The sequence below is a fragment of the Tremella mesenterica genome (genome assembly GCF_000271645.1).
Source record: "Tremella mesenterica DSM 1558 unplaced genomic scaffold TREMEscaffold_8, whole genome shotgun sequence".
NCBI lineage: Eukaryota > Fungi > Basidiomycota > Tremellomycetes > Tremellales > Tremellaceae > Tremella > Tremella mesenterica.
The window spans coordinates 1,102,379-1,119,584 of NW_006711232.1; the positions used below are offsets into that span (position 1 = coordinate 1,102,379).

Genomic DNA, 17,206 nt, shown 5'->3' on the forward strand with positions numbered 1-17,206 from the left:
TTCACCTGTCCGAGTATGTACATAGACGCTTGCAGTAGGAGAAACAAGGACGCGGAGACTGGTAGACAGTATATAGTACAATCAGCAAAGTACCAACTTTGCTGATTCTTCCATATCATTGTTTGGCTACATGGATTGCAGAGGAGACACGATCCACCACATAGCATCAGAGACGCATAGATTCCCACGAGACTTCCATTGAATTCGACCCAACCTGCGACTTAGTCGTCGTGTCTCCAGTACCGTTACAGTCATATAGTGCCATACCAGACTGTCAACGGGCAACCCTACCATACCATGACTGCTGAAGACATCAGAAACAGACTCTGCATTCAGGTGAGGGATAGCTAGTCCACCAATTTCTAGTTTCCGCTGAATGAGCAATGAGACTCGTTCGATCAGATATGATCTGCGGACCGGCTTTCCGCTGACTGCTGCCAAAATTGGAATGAGAATCGTGCGTCCCATCTAAGCACTCAGTGAATGCTCTCTGTCCCCCTCCTTCTTTCATCGGTAGCCTACACATCCTGGGCTCACTAGTAGAACCACTGTAGTAATGTGAGTCCTTCCTTCTTTCTACCCATGAATCGACCAAGCTGGCCGGCGCGAAACGGTTGATGTAAGTATGCAAATCTTGATAGACTATGGATGATTCGTACGCCGCACATTCTCGAACATTCGGAGTATGAACTCTTGACTACTGTATGAAATATGAGTATGTATCTCAAGGGATAGGTCCACAAAGGTGTGTGGGAGAGTTTGATTCAAGATGAGTTTCATCCCTCAAGCTGTGTAGAATTTTCAAACGTTTCATGTCCGCTCTAAATTGAAGGGTATAAATTAGTCATCCGGATAGATAGTTCATCATTATTCTCTCCTCCCATTTCCATACTTGGGCCGTCTACAACAGTAACAGGTCCACACTCAATCGAACGAGTATTCTTATTTGGAAAGGAGCTAGCAGACCTCATAAAAATGCCTGCTACGCCGAGTTCAAGTGCAAAGTATCGGACGAGACACAAAGGCAACGGGCAAGGTAGATGTAAGGACCAGAGGTCGGGATAGTCTGCGTCGATGAGCTATGACAATGAGGCCTTGTAGGGAACAAACCTAGTGATGTAGTGTATCGAAGAGATCTGTAAGATCGATGAGATGTATGTCAAATGATATAACTAGGAAAACACAAAATACATTCGACAAGACCTTGCTGAGAAAAGACTACGTCTATATACTAAAAAGAGAGCGGGATGATACTGATAAGAGCATGCGTAGTTTGGAATGAAGTCGAGGTAGAATAGGAGAGGAAGAGCGATGATAGTTACCGAGACGGAGATGTAAAAAAGGGTAGAGGTGTCGAAGGAATGGTACCAGGCGTAGTAGCAAACGGAGTAAGCCTGGACGCGGGAATGGAGACGGGGACGGGAACGGAAAAAGAGTACGACTACATGGTAAGGTACCCGTGGTACCGCGTGATCCTGACAGTAGACAAGGACCATACTCCCAGGTTGTCACAGAGGCCCGCAAGAGGAACTCATTCAGATCATCTGGTGGTATCAGTATGCAGTGGCCCCCTCCCAGTACACCCCCTCATACGCCTTCACCTTTGAGCTTGGGTGGACTTTACCCTCCTCAAAGATCCTTATTGCAAGATAAGCTTGCTGGTCAAGCAACTACTGTTGGAACAATTGATAAGAACGGCAAGCGAATGGCACTGAGATCCTTGGCTCTACCCTCCGCCCTCCTCCAGATGTGTGACAACAGAGATGAGATGTCTCTCAAGGGAGTGCAAGACTATTGTCCGCTGTTGAGGGTCTGACCCCAAATGGCCATTTGTGTCAGGGGACGTTGACGTTGTTCAGGTGATGGAAGACGACAGTACTTTGAAGCCGGATGAAGAGTCAATGATGGGCATAGATATCGGGGACATGGACAATGGCCTAGAAGAGGGTGAGGTGAAAGATACCTCCCATCATGACCTGATGGAAAGGTCCAGTCCTCCAGTTGTTCCGATAAATTCGCTTGATGACAGGGTCTCTCGAGTGACCATGGAAACGAAAGTCGCTCTACTATACGAAGAATGCGTGGCGGTGGGTCTTGAAATAGAGAATCTACAATTGGTGCTCAAACGCCTTCAGAACGATCATCATGATGACGCTGGTCAGGTAGAAACCGATAACATGGCACAATGTTTTTCGATTTACACTGATTACATTACCTCTGTAGTTTCCGCTATCCACGATCACGCTCAAGGAATCTTGAAAGAGCTTGAAACCAAGGTGGAGCCAAAACCTCCATCCGAAATTGAAGAACAGCAATCAATTGGGTATGATAATGAGGCTGAGGTAGCCTCTCTGGAGGAAGCGGGTAGCAACACATTTGATCAGGACCAAAGCGGGCAAGCTGGCACACAGGAGATCGCCTCTGCCTTACAGACAAAACTCATCTTTCATATTGATAGGTTGATGAAACTCGGCCAAACACAGCTTCTGAGGCAAAATGCCACTCTCCAGAGAGTGAAGGACAGCTTTGGTGTGTTGAGGTCAGAGGAACCCAACAGTACCACCAATGTTCCAGTAGCCAAAGAGGAGAAGTTTTGGTATTCGGATCTTCAGGTCCCCGAATGGGAGATGGGAATAGAGGAGGAACGTCGATTCGATACGAACGAGCTGTGCCACAAACTGAGTCTCAGGGCTGAGCAGGTAACATTGAGAAGCCTTGCTACATACATGCGTTCACATCATCTACCTTCCACATAAAAAGTTAGCAAGAATCCACGTCACCATTCTCACTGTACGATAGTATTTTTACATGATTATTGAACGTGATAGATCTTCACCACAATGTGTACACGTACAGTAGTGACCTTTGGTGAGGGTTAGGACTCCCAAGTGATGCAACTTCCTGGCTTAACACAATAATACCCTCTCTCAAGGAAAGTTAGCCGATAGAATCGGGCCAAGACGGCCGAACCGCCGTTAGATAATTACCCCTTCCGTCGAATATTTCTCCGTTCAACTTATCCTCTGAACTTTATTCGATCGTCTCTTGTTTTATGCGTGTGAGTGGAATGTGATAAGTATAGAGACATGTAGAATTGCTGCATGCTCTTTTTCCCCTCTGTATTATCATCTAATTATAAGCGAAAACAAGGAAGATAAGGTGAATGAAATGAGATCTTCCGCTCGGGGAATATGTTTTGGGCCCTCCCCGCATGTAACATTGGAATTTTTCCCTCGATAAGTGCTCCTAGCTCGTATTCAAGTGTCCAGGTGGCGAGACAATAGCGTGGAAGGTATCCTATACATACAACTTGAGCTATACTTTCTCCTCCCGGGTAGCAAACGGAAACAAACCAATTCCGTGCGGTGAACAATTAAACGAGGATGAAAGTGGACAGGTCGAGGAAAGCTTTACTGACGATTCGCTCCTCCCTCGGGATTACTGTCGGCCCAGCCAAAAGCTAGGAGGGGGGGGGGACTATGGAAATGACTGAAGGGGAAGATTCAGTCATCAAAGGTGTGTCTAATTTTCTCACGGTATCACTATTACTACTTTCTCCGCCCAAGTTCAAGTAAGTCTCACACTTTCAATGTTGTTCTTTCAACATCTCCCCCACACTTTCCTTTTCAATACGCCGCCGTAGTGAAACCCTTTGTACCGACCACTTTCCACACTCTCAGTAATCTGGTATCTCAGTCAACTCGATCTCAGTTTTCAGGTCAGTTTCATATTATCATTGCGGGCGTCAGCTCGCAAATGTTATGGAGGTGAACACGGAATCAATTTGCTAGCACCCGTGGATAGAGATTTCTAGCAGCTGATTGGTCCATTTGCCATCCGCTTCTTGCCAGCATAGCCTCAAGCCTAACAAATTGAAAGTAGAGCTTCCCTTTGCATGCCTATGCCATATCACCACCGACAAGCATGGTCCCAGTGTAGAGAGGATGCATAGTACATCTAATTGCGGGTGTCTAAAGATCTTCCCCAAAATCGACCGTGGTGAGACGGGTGACCGGTAAGTAGGTGTGACCGACTTAGGGGTGAGCCACCTTACCTACCTGTCCACTTGCTTCTTCCTCCTCTTCAACTGTTCACCAAGGTAAATTACATGACAGGTTCATTGAGTCCGCCTTCTATCATCCCCACTGATCAACTTATCATTGTCTGCTTTGGCTCTCCTTACTCCATTTGCAGTATTAGAGAGCTTGACTTGGAAGTGTACTTGGTGACATCATGACCAATTTAGCCCTCAATGGTTCCATGTTTGCCAATAAGCGCTGATCTCACAGATTTTACTCCTATCCTGATACATTATACTTAGCAGTTCACTCCCCTTTCCCCCTCTGCATCTCATGCACCATTCCCTTCCTTTCAAACCAACTTCACCGTGCACTTCACTGGAACCGGACGCTCGCTTTCAATCGCCTGTCAGGTCGATAACCTAGTTTCAACATGCCCAGCGCTTGGCATTATCACCCTGCTGAAGACTTCAGGGACGATACATTTTTCTCTTCCCCAGATTATTGTTTTCATAAAGTTCGTGGGCGTGTCGTACTTGCAACTTCGTGTCTTTCGTTGACACTCAACCAACAGAGCTCGGAAGTTCCAAATCTAATCGAGGATGACATACGAAGCAGCCTTCTTGAGATCGAATGTGTGCCTCCGGGATGGCCATACTCTGTTCTCCCTGACGAATTGGATGTTGAAGTGTCCACCATCAGTAGTAGGCTAGAAGAAGTGACCATGACTACCGGGGCTCTACCCAGCGAGGACATTAAGGTTGTTGAACAGGAAGTCAAGGTATTGGGAAATTTGATGAATTATGCCCGGTCCAAGGAGGGGCAAGCGGATGCCGCATTGTTGGGAGTTTGGGCTCCTGGATATATCCACAACTTGACAACAGTGATTTGGAAGATGCAACAGCAGATAATAGAGGCTAGTAACCAGGAGGATAATGAAAAACTGTTGAAAGAGGCACTCAAGGAGTATCAGAGTAATGACACTCTTGACCACAAGATCAAAAATCTGGAAGAAGCCTGGGGACACTTGCTTGAACATATCACCCATCTGTCACAGTGTCTTTTGGATACACTAACTGATCACATTGGGTTGCTCCAGTCCTTGATACTTGATTTTGAAGAGCTCATGGAGAAAGAGTCTCCTCCTTTGCATATGGACCGTGAATCCATCAGTAATGACATACAACCCCTGAAAGAAGTCACCATTTCACGAGAAGTTGAAGAGATCTTCAGGCAAGCATTATTGAGAGCAGGGCTTGGTAACTGGACTCGGATGACCTTGAAGAAAATTTTGACGGGTGCTCAGTCACTCAGTGCTATACAAGGAGGGAGTGACTCTGAAAGTTCCACACAGCCATCCACTCCAGTAGGGGATGAATCAGGCTGTATGAGGGTGACATGAGCTCTGAAGACGCCTGAAAGACTAGCTTTTTTCACAATTGGGGCTTGCGCAACTATGATGTCTACCGGGGATACCGTGGGTCACTCAACTAGTTGATTCTTGGTGGTGTAAGACTGGATGTATGCTATTGCCACCCCCAGTCAAGCCTTGGAATGAGACAAGACCAAAGTTTTGTGTTAGATGCCATACGGAAGACGTGCCACTTTGAAGTGTCATGGGTCTACCTGTGCCAGACCAAAAATGTGACCCACGGAAGACCAGAACAACTTTACAGCTGTAACAAGATGCTCCTCATCTATTCTGTGCTCAAAACAGAAGGGAGTAGCTAATCAGATGCTTGCGCGTTTCACTACACAAGATGAAGATTCCTGCATTGATTGATTTTCTTCCTCCAATGCATGTATTTACCACATTTCTTACTGTAGTCTCCTTCTAATCACTTTCATGTGTCATAAGCTCCATTTACAGTCAGTCTTGGGTGGTGACGTTCAAGGAGCTTCGAATCTTCTGAGCTGCATGACCCCAAAGATGTGACTCTTTCAAAAGTGAGAAGTCATGATTCCACCTGTGCAGCTTTAAAGTGACACGTTTTCCGTACAGCACCTAACAAAGACCTCTTATGACAGTATCACGATGGAAAGTTTCATATTACCGCAATACTATGGCGTGGTGGTCCTACTCCAACATTACCTACCTACCCCGAATTAGGTTCTTGCATGTCCCCTCCCGGGAAATTATATATCATGACCGGAGACCATAGCAAGTCCCGGACTCTGCTCCTGAGACTTGCTTTCAATATAGTTCCAGACCAGTCCGTCTGGGTTGCTTGAGTCATGGATACAGAGCGCTTTGGAGGGACCACGCAGATTAATGTAGCAGACTAAAGAATACTGATGCAATCGTGTTGACCGGTAGTATTGATCCGCGGAACTGACGTACAAACTTTCCCCCGCCCGTCCCTTGTCTTTGTTGTCTTATTGTTGTCTGAGCTCTATTCAACATGTTCGGAGTTGCCTACATAAGGGTGGAATCATTCGTCTTGAAAGGGCTTGTACCAAAGTACTAAAAGTAAGAAAGACATACTAGACAGCTTTGTCCACCAGACGGACTGGGTAAACTCCCAAAAAGGTGAGCGATTGAAAGCAACTGGTTTGAAATCTTTGTGTGATCGGAAACTCGTTCTATCCCAAAGGTTATCCTCTGCAGCCTGTCCGTCTTCTTCTACCCAATGTCAAGTATACAAAGTGATGATATCCGTGCCCTTCTTCCTTCTTCATGATCATCTGATGATTAGCAATAGTGAGGGATTCATCCAGTTGCCCTAAAGCCCTTCATTTGCCCTTGCGGGGAGATCCCCCGTGCGATAAGATATTATGTCACGACCGACTTTCCTCCGATTAAGTTTGAGATTGAAAGAAGAAGTGTGCAGCTCTTCTATTTTTCCTTCCTAGATGGCACTACCTAGCTGCTCGCTCCCAGTGTCCTGCTGTCAAGACCAGACCGAAGGTCGAAGGATCTGCGTCGAGGGTGATGAGCTACTTGTAGGGACTTGAACTAGTTGTAAGAGGATACGAGGATCGAAGCAAATAGTTCGAGGAGTGAATAATAAGTTTTGGCAAATGTATAAGAGAACTTGTATGTTGAGACAGACAAGATACATTCGTCGAAGTTGTTCTAAGCTATGCACTACCTTATGTACATGGAATGAGAGTGTAATGTAGATAAGGGTGGCTGGTAGTGTTTATCGGTGGCGGGTAACTGGATATTACCCGAACTAGCAACTTCGACGCACGTGGTCATGACAGTATCCTCCCTTCCAAAAAATCATCGTCCACGATGATCGCATCTAATCCTTTCGTCCTCGAACCCTTAAATCCGATCCCATCAAAACCATTCCATCTATCCTCACAAACCCTTATTCCATCGATTCCCGCGTTGACCTGTTTTCTACGTTCATTGACTTTTCCAACATGTTTACGTCCTCTATTTCCTTCGTCCATTTGTCCTTTACTCATTCTTCTTCTAAACTCCTTACTCTCACACACACACATTCCATCCTTACACACCATGACCAAATCTCCTTCTCCAAACTCAGAGATCACCTTGCTACTCCGTCCCCACGTCGTCAAGCGAGAGTCCTCCGCCCTCGAACAGAACTCTTCGATCCCCGTCGCAACTCCGTCGTCAGCCACTCGACAAACCGCCGCCCTTCTTCTGCGTTTGAGGGACCGCGTAGTTGACTCTGCTGACGATGATGAATATCTGGAGCCGGAAGAGGACGTCCCAATGGAGGACGAACTGGAGCAGGACGAATTGAGTGCAGAAGATGAACAGGAAAACCCGGTAGAACCGGAATCAAGTAGGTTTTCCTTTTTTTTTTTTTTTTTGTTTGGAATCTTGGCGTAGAACTGATCGTCAGACGAGTTTCCCGGGATCGAAGACCTGGGTTCGAGGCTAGCACAGTCTCGAATTGTGACCAATCCTGTTCCTCCCGCTACTCCCGCGCGGCAATCCAGCGACGAGCTGCAAGAAGTGGGGTATCTCACTCCGTATGTCGCCTCCGCCAAGAGCAAGAAAGTCGCTGTTGGCGATCGTGTGGAGATTTCGCCCTCTTCGGTGACGGTCAGCAATGGGACTGTAACCGTGTCTCACGGTTCGACCGTCACTCGCTTCCATGACGTACGGGTTCGAGCGTCTCCTCACCTGTCCAGGGGTCAATTGGTGTGTAATCTGTAACGGAATTGATGATCGAACTGATTTGTTCAAAGATCCTGGCCACATATCTTCAGAAGAACATTGGAAACCGTGCCTCAAACGTTCAGGCTCTGTGGACCGGTATGCTGGCTCTGCTAAAAGATCCAGACCTCGTGCTAGCAGAAGTGGATGTCGAAGATCGCTGTGATGGGTGTCGCAACATCCAGACCAAGTTCCTCCCCCCCACCGTGAAGAAGATGTCGTGTATGGCCCCCTTATTCGTCGCCCCGGACGATTCGATCCATATTGGTGGCAAGTAAGTCGTTTCCTCCTCGAATCCTAATGTTCGATAACCACCAGATGTTACTATTGCCAACTAACCGCTCGTCCCTGTTCCCTCGCTTCGTCCGGCAAACATGGCTCCCGGTCAGCGCCGAAAATCACCTATCCGTTCCATCGGTCCATGTTTCGGGGGTTCCAAGTTCTTGGGGGGATCCTAGTGTCAATGGTAGACGATGGGAATACCTCCCTTTCTCAGCTGGGGGTGACGGGTTTGAAGGAATTAACTAGAATGGCTAAGGTTCGTGCATCGAACTGAAACGTTCGACCGCCGAAAACTAACTCTTAGGACCTTGATCGCTCCAAAATGGTGCCGGGAATGTTCGAAGAAGCGGACGACGTCCTCGCTGTGTCCAAGAAGAGACTTCCCATCCCTCGTTATCATTGGAGGTATCGTCCTGTCCGGCATCCGTCCGACTCCGAGTACACTGATGAGGACCGCCCCTCTAATCCTTCGGACGTCGAATCAGACGATGTGTTCGTCGAACATGACCGTTCGACTAAGGGAAAAGGGAAGGAGAAAGCTGCTGTCCGGCCACAGAAGGGAAAGAAGGGTAAGGCTGTGGAAAGGAAGCGAAAACGCGCGGTGGAGGATGAGGAGGAAGAGCAAGAAGAGGTCCAACGGGTTTTGCGTCCTCGAAGGTCGAAGGCTATCCTTCGATCGTCCTTGGTAACGCCGCCCATCGACGAAGGAGAGGAAGAGTGGGAACCCGACTTCGAGACTTCCGGCGATGAAGATGAAGAGCACGCGGGTCCGTCGACTAGGGAGGCGAGGAAGAGTAGGTTGGAAAGGAGCAAGAGGGGGACAGGACGTAGGTGAATTCGTTGTACAGTATAAGATGTAGGGGTAAGGACTGTGTATCGTAATGACAGTGTGTAAAGATTGTGAATGTTCTCTGGAAGTATGAATTGTGATGGGAACTCTATTTAGTGAAACGCTGAGGAAGCGTACGACGGCGTGGAGCCAGTGGGGCGGTCGAACCATTGGGTTCGGAGTTCAATCTGCTTGTCAGCTCGGCCACCCAACGTGGGAAATTTGAGTCGTTTTCTAATGTAGACGTGGGCTGCCACGTCGCTTCCTCCTCCGGGTATCCCACCCATTTGACCTTGACCTGATCTTCCAAGTCCGTTTGTCCTCGAACCTTGGCCTTTCGCCTTCCCACCAGGTAATCCACCTCGTACGTCTCCTCTTCGTCGACTACCTGTTCTATTGGGGCGACCAATGGTTCTGAGGGAGGGGAGACGCTGCCCTTGGCCGGGGAGAGTAGGGACACGTTGAATACGGGATGAATCCTGTTTTTTAGCATCGAATCCGGAAGTTCGAGCCTCCAGGCATTGTCGTTGATCTTCTCAATCAACTTAAATGGTCCAACTTTTCGGTGGTCCAATTTCTTCGAAGGTCGAAGACTTCGCAGGTTCCTGGTACTGAGCCAGACCAAGTCCCCCACCTCGAAGCGCGGTTCCCTGCGGTGCTTGTCATACGCAGCCTTCTGCGCAGACTGAGCCTTCTGGATGGAATCGCGAAGGAGCTTATGCAGTGTGTCGAACGCCTGCATTCGGTGATGTGCCTGGGGAGATGGTAATGGTGTGTTTGCATCGAGTGCAGGTGTGAGGAGGTCGGTTCTGTAAGTCCGACCTGTGTAAGCCGTCAGCGGCGCCATACCGGTGGAGGAATGAGGAGTGGTGTTGTAACAGAGCTCAGCGTGATGTAATAAGACGGCCCAGTCATCCTGTTCCAAGTTAGTGTACATCCGAAGGTACTGTTCCAACCATTGATTAACCCGCTCTGTCTGGCCGTCAGTCTGTGGGTGGAAGGCCGTCGAATATCGAAGATCGACCCTCAAGTAGGTAGATATTGCCTTCCAAAATCTGGAAACGAAGATGCTTCCTCTATCGGAAGTGATGGTGTCGGGTAAACCGAAACGAGTGTAGACCTTCTCGATGAAAAGGTCGGCAAACTGCTCTGCCGTCAGCGTGGTAACTGTGGGAATAAAAACAGCCATTTTGGTGAAACGGTCCACCACCACCAGAATGGCATTAAAGCCCTTCGAACCTGGCAGTTCGCCTACGAAATCGCAGGAGATGTCCGCCCAAGGTCTTCCGGGTATGGGAAGGGGCTTCAGCAGGCCCAACGGGTTAGCTCGTGATGGCTTGTCTCTCTGACAAGTTTGGCACTGAGCCACGTAATCGACAACGTCCCTCCGTCGGCTCGGCCACCACCAGGCCCTGGCGATCATTTGCAGAGTTTTGCGTCCTCCAGGGTGTCCGGCGGACAAGGAGTTGTGACAACTGTCGAACACTTGCGTTCGATAACGAGAGGGCACGTAGTACTGCTCGTTACGACGAAGGAAACCGGCAGAGTCGATAGATAGTCCTTCCGAGGGGATTTTGCCTTTTAATCCGACGAACTCCACGTCGTCGCGATATAAATCTGTGGGTGAAGCTCCCAGCACTTGCGTCGGTTCGGGAATCGACAGAGCAAGGAGGAACTGTTCCTTCGAAAGCAATGCTTTGAAGTTGTGAGCGTTCAATTCGTGGGATAACGAAGTGTTATCCGTATCTGTGGGTCTGTAGTCTGACCGGCGCGAAAGTGCGTCGGGCTTTGTGGATTGCTTACCTGGGCGATACGTGATGACAAAGTCGAAATCCGCCATCAGTTCGTACCACCGTGCTTGTCGACGGGTGAGTTGTTTGGTCGTAAGGAAGTATTCGAGGCTCCTATGGTCCGTGAAGACATGGATTTGGTGTTGTGACCCCTCCAAGTATTGCCTCCACTCCTTGAAAGCGAAAACAATGGCGAGGAACTCTTTGTCGTGTATTGGGTAATTAAGCTCTGCTGGGTTCATGCTACGGCTGGCAAAGGCTAGCGGCCGTGATAGACCATCCCCGCCTCTCTGAGAGATCACAGCCCCAACCGCGAAGTCCGAAGCATCGGTTTCGACGGTCAAAGGTAAATTGGGATCAAAATGACGCAGGATCGGGGCAGACCCGATCCTCGACTTAAGTTCTTTAAACGCGGACTCACAAGTAGGAGACCATGTGAACCTCGTGTCTTTCCTGGTAAGTTCGTGAAGTGGTGTTGCGACTTTCGCAAACCCAGCTATGAAACGGCGGTAGAAGTTCGCGAAGCCCAGGAAGCTCTGCACCTCCTTGACTGTCCCTGGCGTAGGCCAGTCTTCGACAGCTCGGACCTTCTCCGGATCCATGTTGATCCCTTCAGGAGTAACAAGGTATCCCAAGAAGGACACACGATCGACGTGAAAGTCGCATTTATCGTGTTTAGCAAACAGCTTGTTTGCTCTGAGCCTCGTGAGGACCTCGCGGACATCGGATTGGTGTGTTCGAAGGTCCGCACTGTAAATTAGTATGTCGTCCAAATATATAATTACTGTCTTATCCAGCAAATCTCGGAAAATGTGGTTCATGAGGTGTTGGAAGGAAGCGGGCGCATTAGTCAGCCCAAAAGGCATAACCCGATACTCGAACAATCCGAATCGAGTGCGAAAAGCTGTTTTCCACTCCTCGCCCTCCGCGATGCGGAGCAGATTGTAGGCTCCTCGCAGGTCGATTTTGGTATAGACCGTTGCTCCTCGGAGTTGGTCTAACAGGTCGCCAATCAGCGGCAATGGGTACCGATTTTTAACGGTTATCTCGTTGAGACGTCTGTAATCTACACATAAGCGCAGTGAGCCGTCTTTCTTTTTTACAAAAAGGATAGGAGCGCCTGCCGACGACTCCGAGGGCACCACAAACCCCTTGGCAAGGTTCTCATCCAGGTACTTTCGGAGGGCATCTTGCTCCACCGGCGAGAGAGAGTAGATAGGCCCGAAAGTGGGGTGTTTGCCCTCTACCAGCGGGATTCGATGGTCGAACGGTCTGTGGTCCGGAAGTTTATCCGCCTCTCCTTTTGAGAAGACGTCCAGGAAATCCCAGTAAGTGTGGGGGACGACATCCTTCGGGTCCAGCTCCCCCACAGTGGCCAGCCGAAGGTACACTGCCCCCTTCTGGCCGTCGAAGTCCTGATCGTAAGCTTCCGGACTGATGATAGAAATGTTTGGTGGCCGAACCAAAGGTTCGGCCGAAGAAGGGGAAGGCAGTATACGTTCGTGATTCCAATCAATGATTGGTCGAACTTTCTTGCCAAAGGGAAAGCCTAGTATTACCGTAGCCAGACCGATGTCTGCCACCGTGAACCTCGAAGTATATGGTTCGAACCCCTCCCCAAGCAGAATCTTCAACTCCACCTCGAATTCCAGCGGCTTTGTCACGCCTCCTGGAAGATGAAGAGTTTGGGGAAGGTCTTTGGCAAGGAGAGGGAAACCATGCTTTCCAAGGAACGTTTGGTCGACAAGGTCGGCCTGGGCTCCAGTATCCACTAGTGCTCGGGTCATTATCGACTGGTTATTATGAATTATAGCGATGGGTATAGTAATCTGCAGGCTGGAAGGAGAATCCGCCCCTCGAAGCGAGGGGTTTGACGACGGTATTTGATTTTTAATATTTTTTTTGGTGTTTGTAGTTTTAACTGTTTGTAAACGGACATCATCAGACACTCTAAAAGCCAGAAATGAAATGTGACGAGAAGTTCCCACTGGCTCTCCGGGCTCGTCGCTCGGAGGTGGGTCTACTCGTTTCCCGGCTGGGAAGACGAGTCCGAGCCCGAATCGTTGAGTTCGAAGATCATCTCTTCGTCTTCAACTGTCATAGCTCTGACCTTGATAGGGCGGGAATCGCTTTTGAACGGTGGTCTCTGCCCCGACTGCTTCGACTTGGGGCACACCAGTACGGTGTGACCCGGGTCCCCACAGTACATACAAAGATTTTCTTTTCTTCGGCGTTCCTTTTCCTCATCGGAAATAGGTCCTCTAGACTTTGTTTTACCTGTGCGGTCAGTCTTAGAGGGAGGTTTGTTGTTACCGTCGATGTTCGAACCCTTTCGTTCGAAGTTCGAACGTTGACTGGTGTTGTTGTCCTTGGGGTTGGAGCCCGACTTATCGTCTGACCCACCCATAGATTGGCGGATACCGGAATAATGACGATCAATTGTGATTGCCGCGTCCACTAACTCCCTAAGGGAAGTCGGCTGATTCTCGCGGTTTGCAATAGCAATTCGAATCTCGGCCGAAAGGCCGGTTTCGAACGCGTCTTTCTTGGCCCTGTCATCCCACTGTACTTCAGTAATAATGGCAGTGAACTTTGACCAGTAGGTGGCGACCGAGCCCTTACCTTGCTTGATGGATCGTAGTTGGTTAACCGCATAACGGTGACGATCTGGGTCGCCGTAAATTCTTTTGAGTTCGGCGAAGAAAGCCTCTGGTTCCCGGGTCCAACCCGGGCGTTCGACGGACGGTGTTGAAAAATAACCGTCCCACCATGCCCCGGCGTCCTCTATCAAGTGAGAGGCGATCCAGAGCACCTGTGCTTCTGGAAGCATATTGTTGCCTGCCATCTCTAGCATCATTCTAGCACGGGATATGAAAGCTGGAAGTTTACCTCGATCTCCCTTGAACTTTTCCAGGTTGGCCATGGGTAACTTGGGAAGAGTAAATCCCGAGCCGGGGGCAGGGGACTGGGAGTGACGATCGATCCCCCCGGTTCGAACGCCTAACGCGTTTGCATTAGCTAGGGATTGACCCTCTAAATGTGCGGGGAGTTCGCGACGGAAACCAGGCGGTGGGATGGCCGTCCTGGTTGGGGAGGGAGGTTCATTTGAACCTCCATCGTGAGAAGCAGATTGGAGAGACTGCACCTGTATACGTAGACGAGCCATCTCCTGATTTTGTTCCTCGAACCTTTGGTTTAGACCAGCTAAAGCCTGAAGGATTGCATTGGTACTTGTAGAGGTGGTGGCAGGGTTTTCCACCGCTGGGGTGGCTGGTTGTTGCCCCCCTTGAGTGGTAGGGGCTACACTACCCTCAGGGTGTAACCTTGTAACCCGACCACTTGGAGTATTGGGAACGCTCGACATTGTTTTCAGATTGTCGGGCGATTACAGTTCGGGACTAGAAGAGCAACCTCGTAGAAGTCGGTACAAGCTAGACGAATGTATCTTATGTCAAGACCAGACCGAAGGTCGAAGGATCTGCGTCGAGGGTGATGAGCTACTTGTAGGGACTTGAACTAGTTGTAAGAGGATACGAGGATCGAAGCAAATAGTTCGAGGAGTGAATAATAAGTTTTGGCAAATGTATAAGAGAACTTGTATGTTGAGACAGACAAGATACATTCGTCGAAGTTGTTCTAAGCTATGCACTACCTTATGTACATGGAATGAGAGTGTAATGTAGATAAGGGTGGCTGGTAGTGTTTATCGGTGGCGGGTAACTGGATATTACCCGAACTAGCAACTTCGACGCACGTGGTCATGACACCTGCATAGCCTCGCGACAGCGGGGAAATTCTGTACGCAAGTTCTCCCTTTTCTTCCTCGGTCAACGAGCGAGGCTTGACGCATGAAAATCTTAGTCAGCTATCCACGATTTGAGACCCAAACGGTCTGGGCTATCATGCTTCTGAGTCTCTCAAATCCAGTCTTAATCATGGTACAAAGCAAGAAGAAATCTATGAAGGGATATGTCAACAAAGGTGTGTGAGAAAGTTCTCACCCAATTTGATTCTCATCCTTCAAGCTGTGCATAATTCTAGCTTCTTCCCAGTCCCAGAGAGGAGGAAGGGGGAAGGGGAGTAGTACTAATAGTCCTCTGGATGGGAGACCACTTCTTCCTTCACATCCTCCATTTCACACGTTGTATGTTAACCCTGGTGACAAATCTACGTAAATCAACATCTATATTTCATTTCGAGTTCCAAAGAACCAACAGACCACCAAAAATATGAGTACCACTCAGTTCTCAAGGAGAAGCATCATTGCACAGAGGATCGATGTTGGTTCAGTAGCCCCACAGAGCAGTAGAGTTCTGGAATGGCTAGAGTCATTGGACGAAATGAAGAATAGAGCGTCGACGGAACCTCCATCCAAAAGTAAGGCAGTGCCCTCCAGTATTGAAGTATCTCCATGGCTACAAGCTCTTGCCGAGATGTCCGTACTCATTGGGCGGATTGACGGAGAGCAACATGTCATGGTCACCCCGGCGCTACCTCAGACTGTAATTGACTTGTGTAAAGCTGGAAAGGAATGCACCCTCAAAGACCTGCAAGATTCTTTAGGTATGGTCCATGATCTGACTCCCAGATGGCCGTTTGTGCGTAAGCAGATTAAAGCAAGTTTTGTTGACCCTGAAGGTAATGTTGAGGAAGATTACCAGATTGTGGAGATTGAGGGGAAGGCTGTTGTCCTTGAGAAAGACCAGCGGTCAGAGATGGACCCAGACAACTCGGGAGATGATGCGGAAATGGAGGAAAGTCAGATTCCTGACGGTTCAATCACCCAAGAATTGCATGAGTTAAATGGGCACCTACTTATCAGATTTGATGATAGCATCGACTTCAGACTCCCCCAAGTAACACTATGGACCAAGCTCAGTCCTCTTCATCCGTATTGTGCAGCGGTAGAATGTGAGGTGCGCAACTTGGAGACGGTACTTACACAACTTCAGAAAGGAGAACTGGGTGACGTCCAAATGGAATACATGACACATTGGCTACTTTGTTACACCACTCACATTGCAAGCTTAGTTGATATCTTCAAAGACTGGGGCAAGGAAATGCTGGAGGAAATTGCAGACGAGGAAAAGAGATGGTGGATAACATGTTTCCCGGAAGACCAAACCCAGGTGAGTGATGATGAGTCTTCTGCAATTGCCAGCACCATATCAAAGTCAGTGATTGAAGAGAGACCAAAGGAAAGACAGACACTGTCCAAGATGCTGACAATGATCTATGTTCACATAAGGGACTTGACAAGGCTGAGTGAAACACAACTGGAAAATCAACTTCTAAGGCTCTTGAACATATCAGACAGCTTCAAGGGATTGTTGGATAATGAATATGGTATCCCATTCACTCCAGCTGACAACCCAACAGAGAAGGTTGATCTGACCCTGACAACTGAAGAGAGCAAGGCAGCCGGCAAGCAAGAACGAGAGTTAAACTTTATAGAACTATGTACAGAAGCATGTGTCGAGGATCCAGCCCTAGCAACGTGGGACTACATACTCTCTAGATTGCAAGGGATTGCCTCATCTGATGCAGATCCTTCCAAGCTGTCATCTCAAAGCCAAGGGATGTCAGAAACCGAAGATCCATAGGAATGGATGCATAGGAAGCAGACGGCGGTACCGATCCTCAAACTGGACCACCATTCAGAACATTGTGAAACCTTTGTGCAGCCATGACCAGATTGACTTGTAGAGACTAAGACATGGCTTACCAGAGGGGATGTGTTAGCTTGTGCATGTGGGCTGAGATGCATGTGCATGAGGGTGAGAAGAAGAGCCGGGTCCTGGCGGTGATGGTGAGAAGTGCAACAACTCAGACAGAGTCCGCCACTTTGCCACGCTGCCACTTTGCCACAGTGCCACTTTGCCACACTGCCACGCTGCCACAGTGCCACAGTGCCACAGTGTCAGGTGGGAGAGAATGGGGTACTACGCTGCTAAGTTCTCTTGCCACGACAGAGGTGTAATCGCTCACGAGGACGTTCGCGGCTAAAGAAGGGGGCGACTGTCACGAACTACGTCGTGACACCTCGATTACTCCACCAACAATGACCCTCCTTTGGCCATCAAAACCCCATCACGCCTTAACCTCTTTACTCTACACGTAACTCAGGACTTCTGACACCAAGTACGGC

The 17,206-nt window shown here is 48.8% G+C and overlaps 4 protein-coding genes across 4 annotated transcripts; all 4 read left to right on the forward strand.

Moving 5' to 3' along the window:
• Window positions 1–1,361: 1,361 nt before the first annotated feature.
• On the forward strand, window positions 1,362–2,756 carry TREMEDRAFT_63671 (uncharacterized protein; the record flags this gene model as incomplete). Its single annotated transcript, XM_007005814.1, has 4 exons — window positions 1,362–1,448; window positions 1,505–1,749; window positions 1,915–1,947; window positions 2,030–2,756. The coding sequence occupies 4 exons, from the start codon at window positions 1,362–1,364 to the stop codon at window positions 2,754–2,756; spliced, it is 1,092 nt and encodes a 363-aa protein (XP_007005876.1).
• A 1,696-nt stretch (window positions 2,757–4,452) lies between these two features.
• On the forward strand, window positions 4,453–5,421 carry TREMEDRAFT_63672 (uncharacterized protein; the record flags this gene model as incomplete). The annotated part of the gene is made up of 1 exon (XM_007005815.1): window positions 4,453–5,421. One exon carries the CDS (start codon window positions 4,453–4,455, stop codon window positions 5,419–5,421), a length of 969 nt encoding a protein of 322 aa, XP_007005877.1.
• Window positions 5,422–7,488: 2,067 nt separating this feature from the next.
• TREMEDRAFT_63673 (uncharacterized protein) lies at window positions 7,489–9,274 on the forward strand (the record flags this gene model as incomplete). Its single annotated transcript, XM_007005816.1, has 5 exons — window positions 7,489–7,780; window positions 7,841–8,142; window positions 8,244–8,431; window positions 8,476–8,695; window positions 8,744–9,274. The coding sequence occupies 5 exons, from the start codon at window positions 7,489–7,491 to the stop codon at window positions 9,272–9,274; spliced, it is 1,533 nt and encodes a 510-aa protein (XP_007005878.1).
• Window positions 9,275–15,287: 6,013 nt separating this feature from the next.
• TREMEDRAFT_63675 (uncharacterized protein) lies at window positions 15,288–16,661 on the forward strand (the record flags this gene model as incomplete). The annotated part of the gene is made up of 3 exons (XM_007005817.1): window positions 15,288–16,187; window positions 16,220–16,235; window positions 16,372–16,661. 3 exons carry the CDS (start codon window positions 15,288–15,290, stop codon window positions 16,659–16,661), a joined length of 1,206 nt encoding a protein of 401 aa, XP_007005879.1.
• Between the last annotated feature and the right edge of the window lie 545 nt (window positions 16,662–17,206).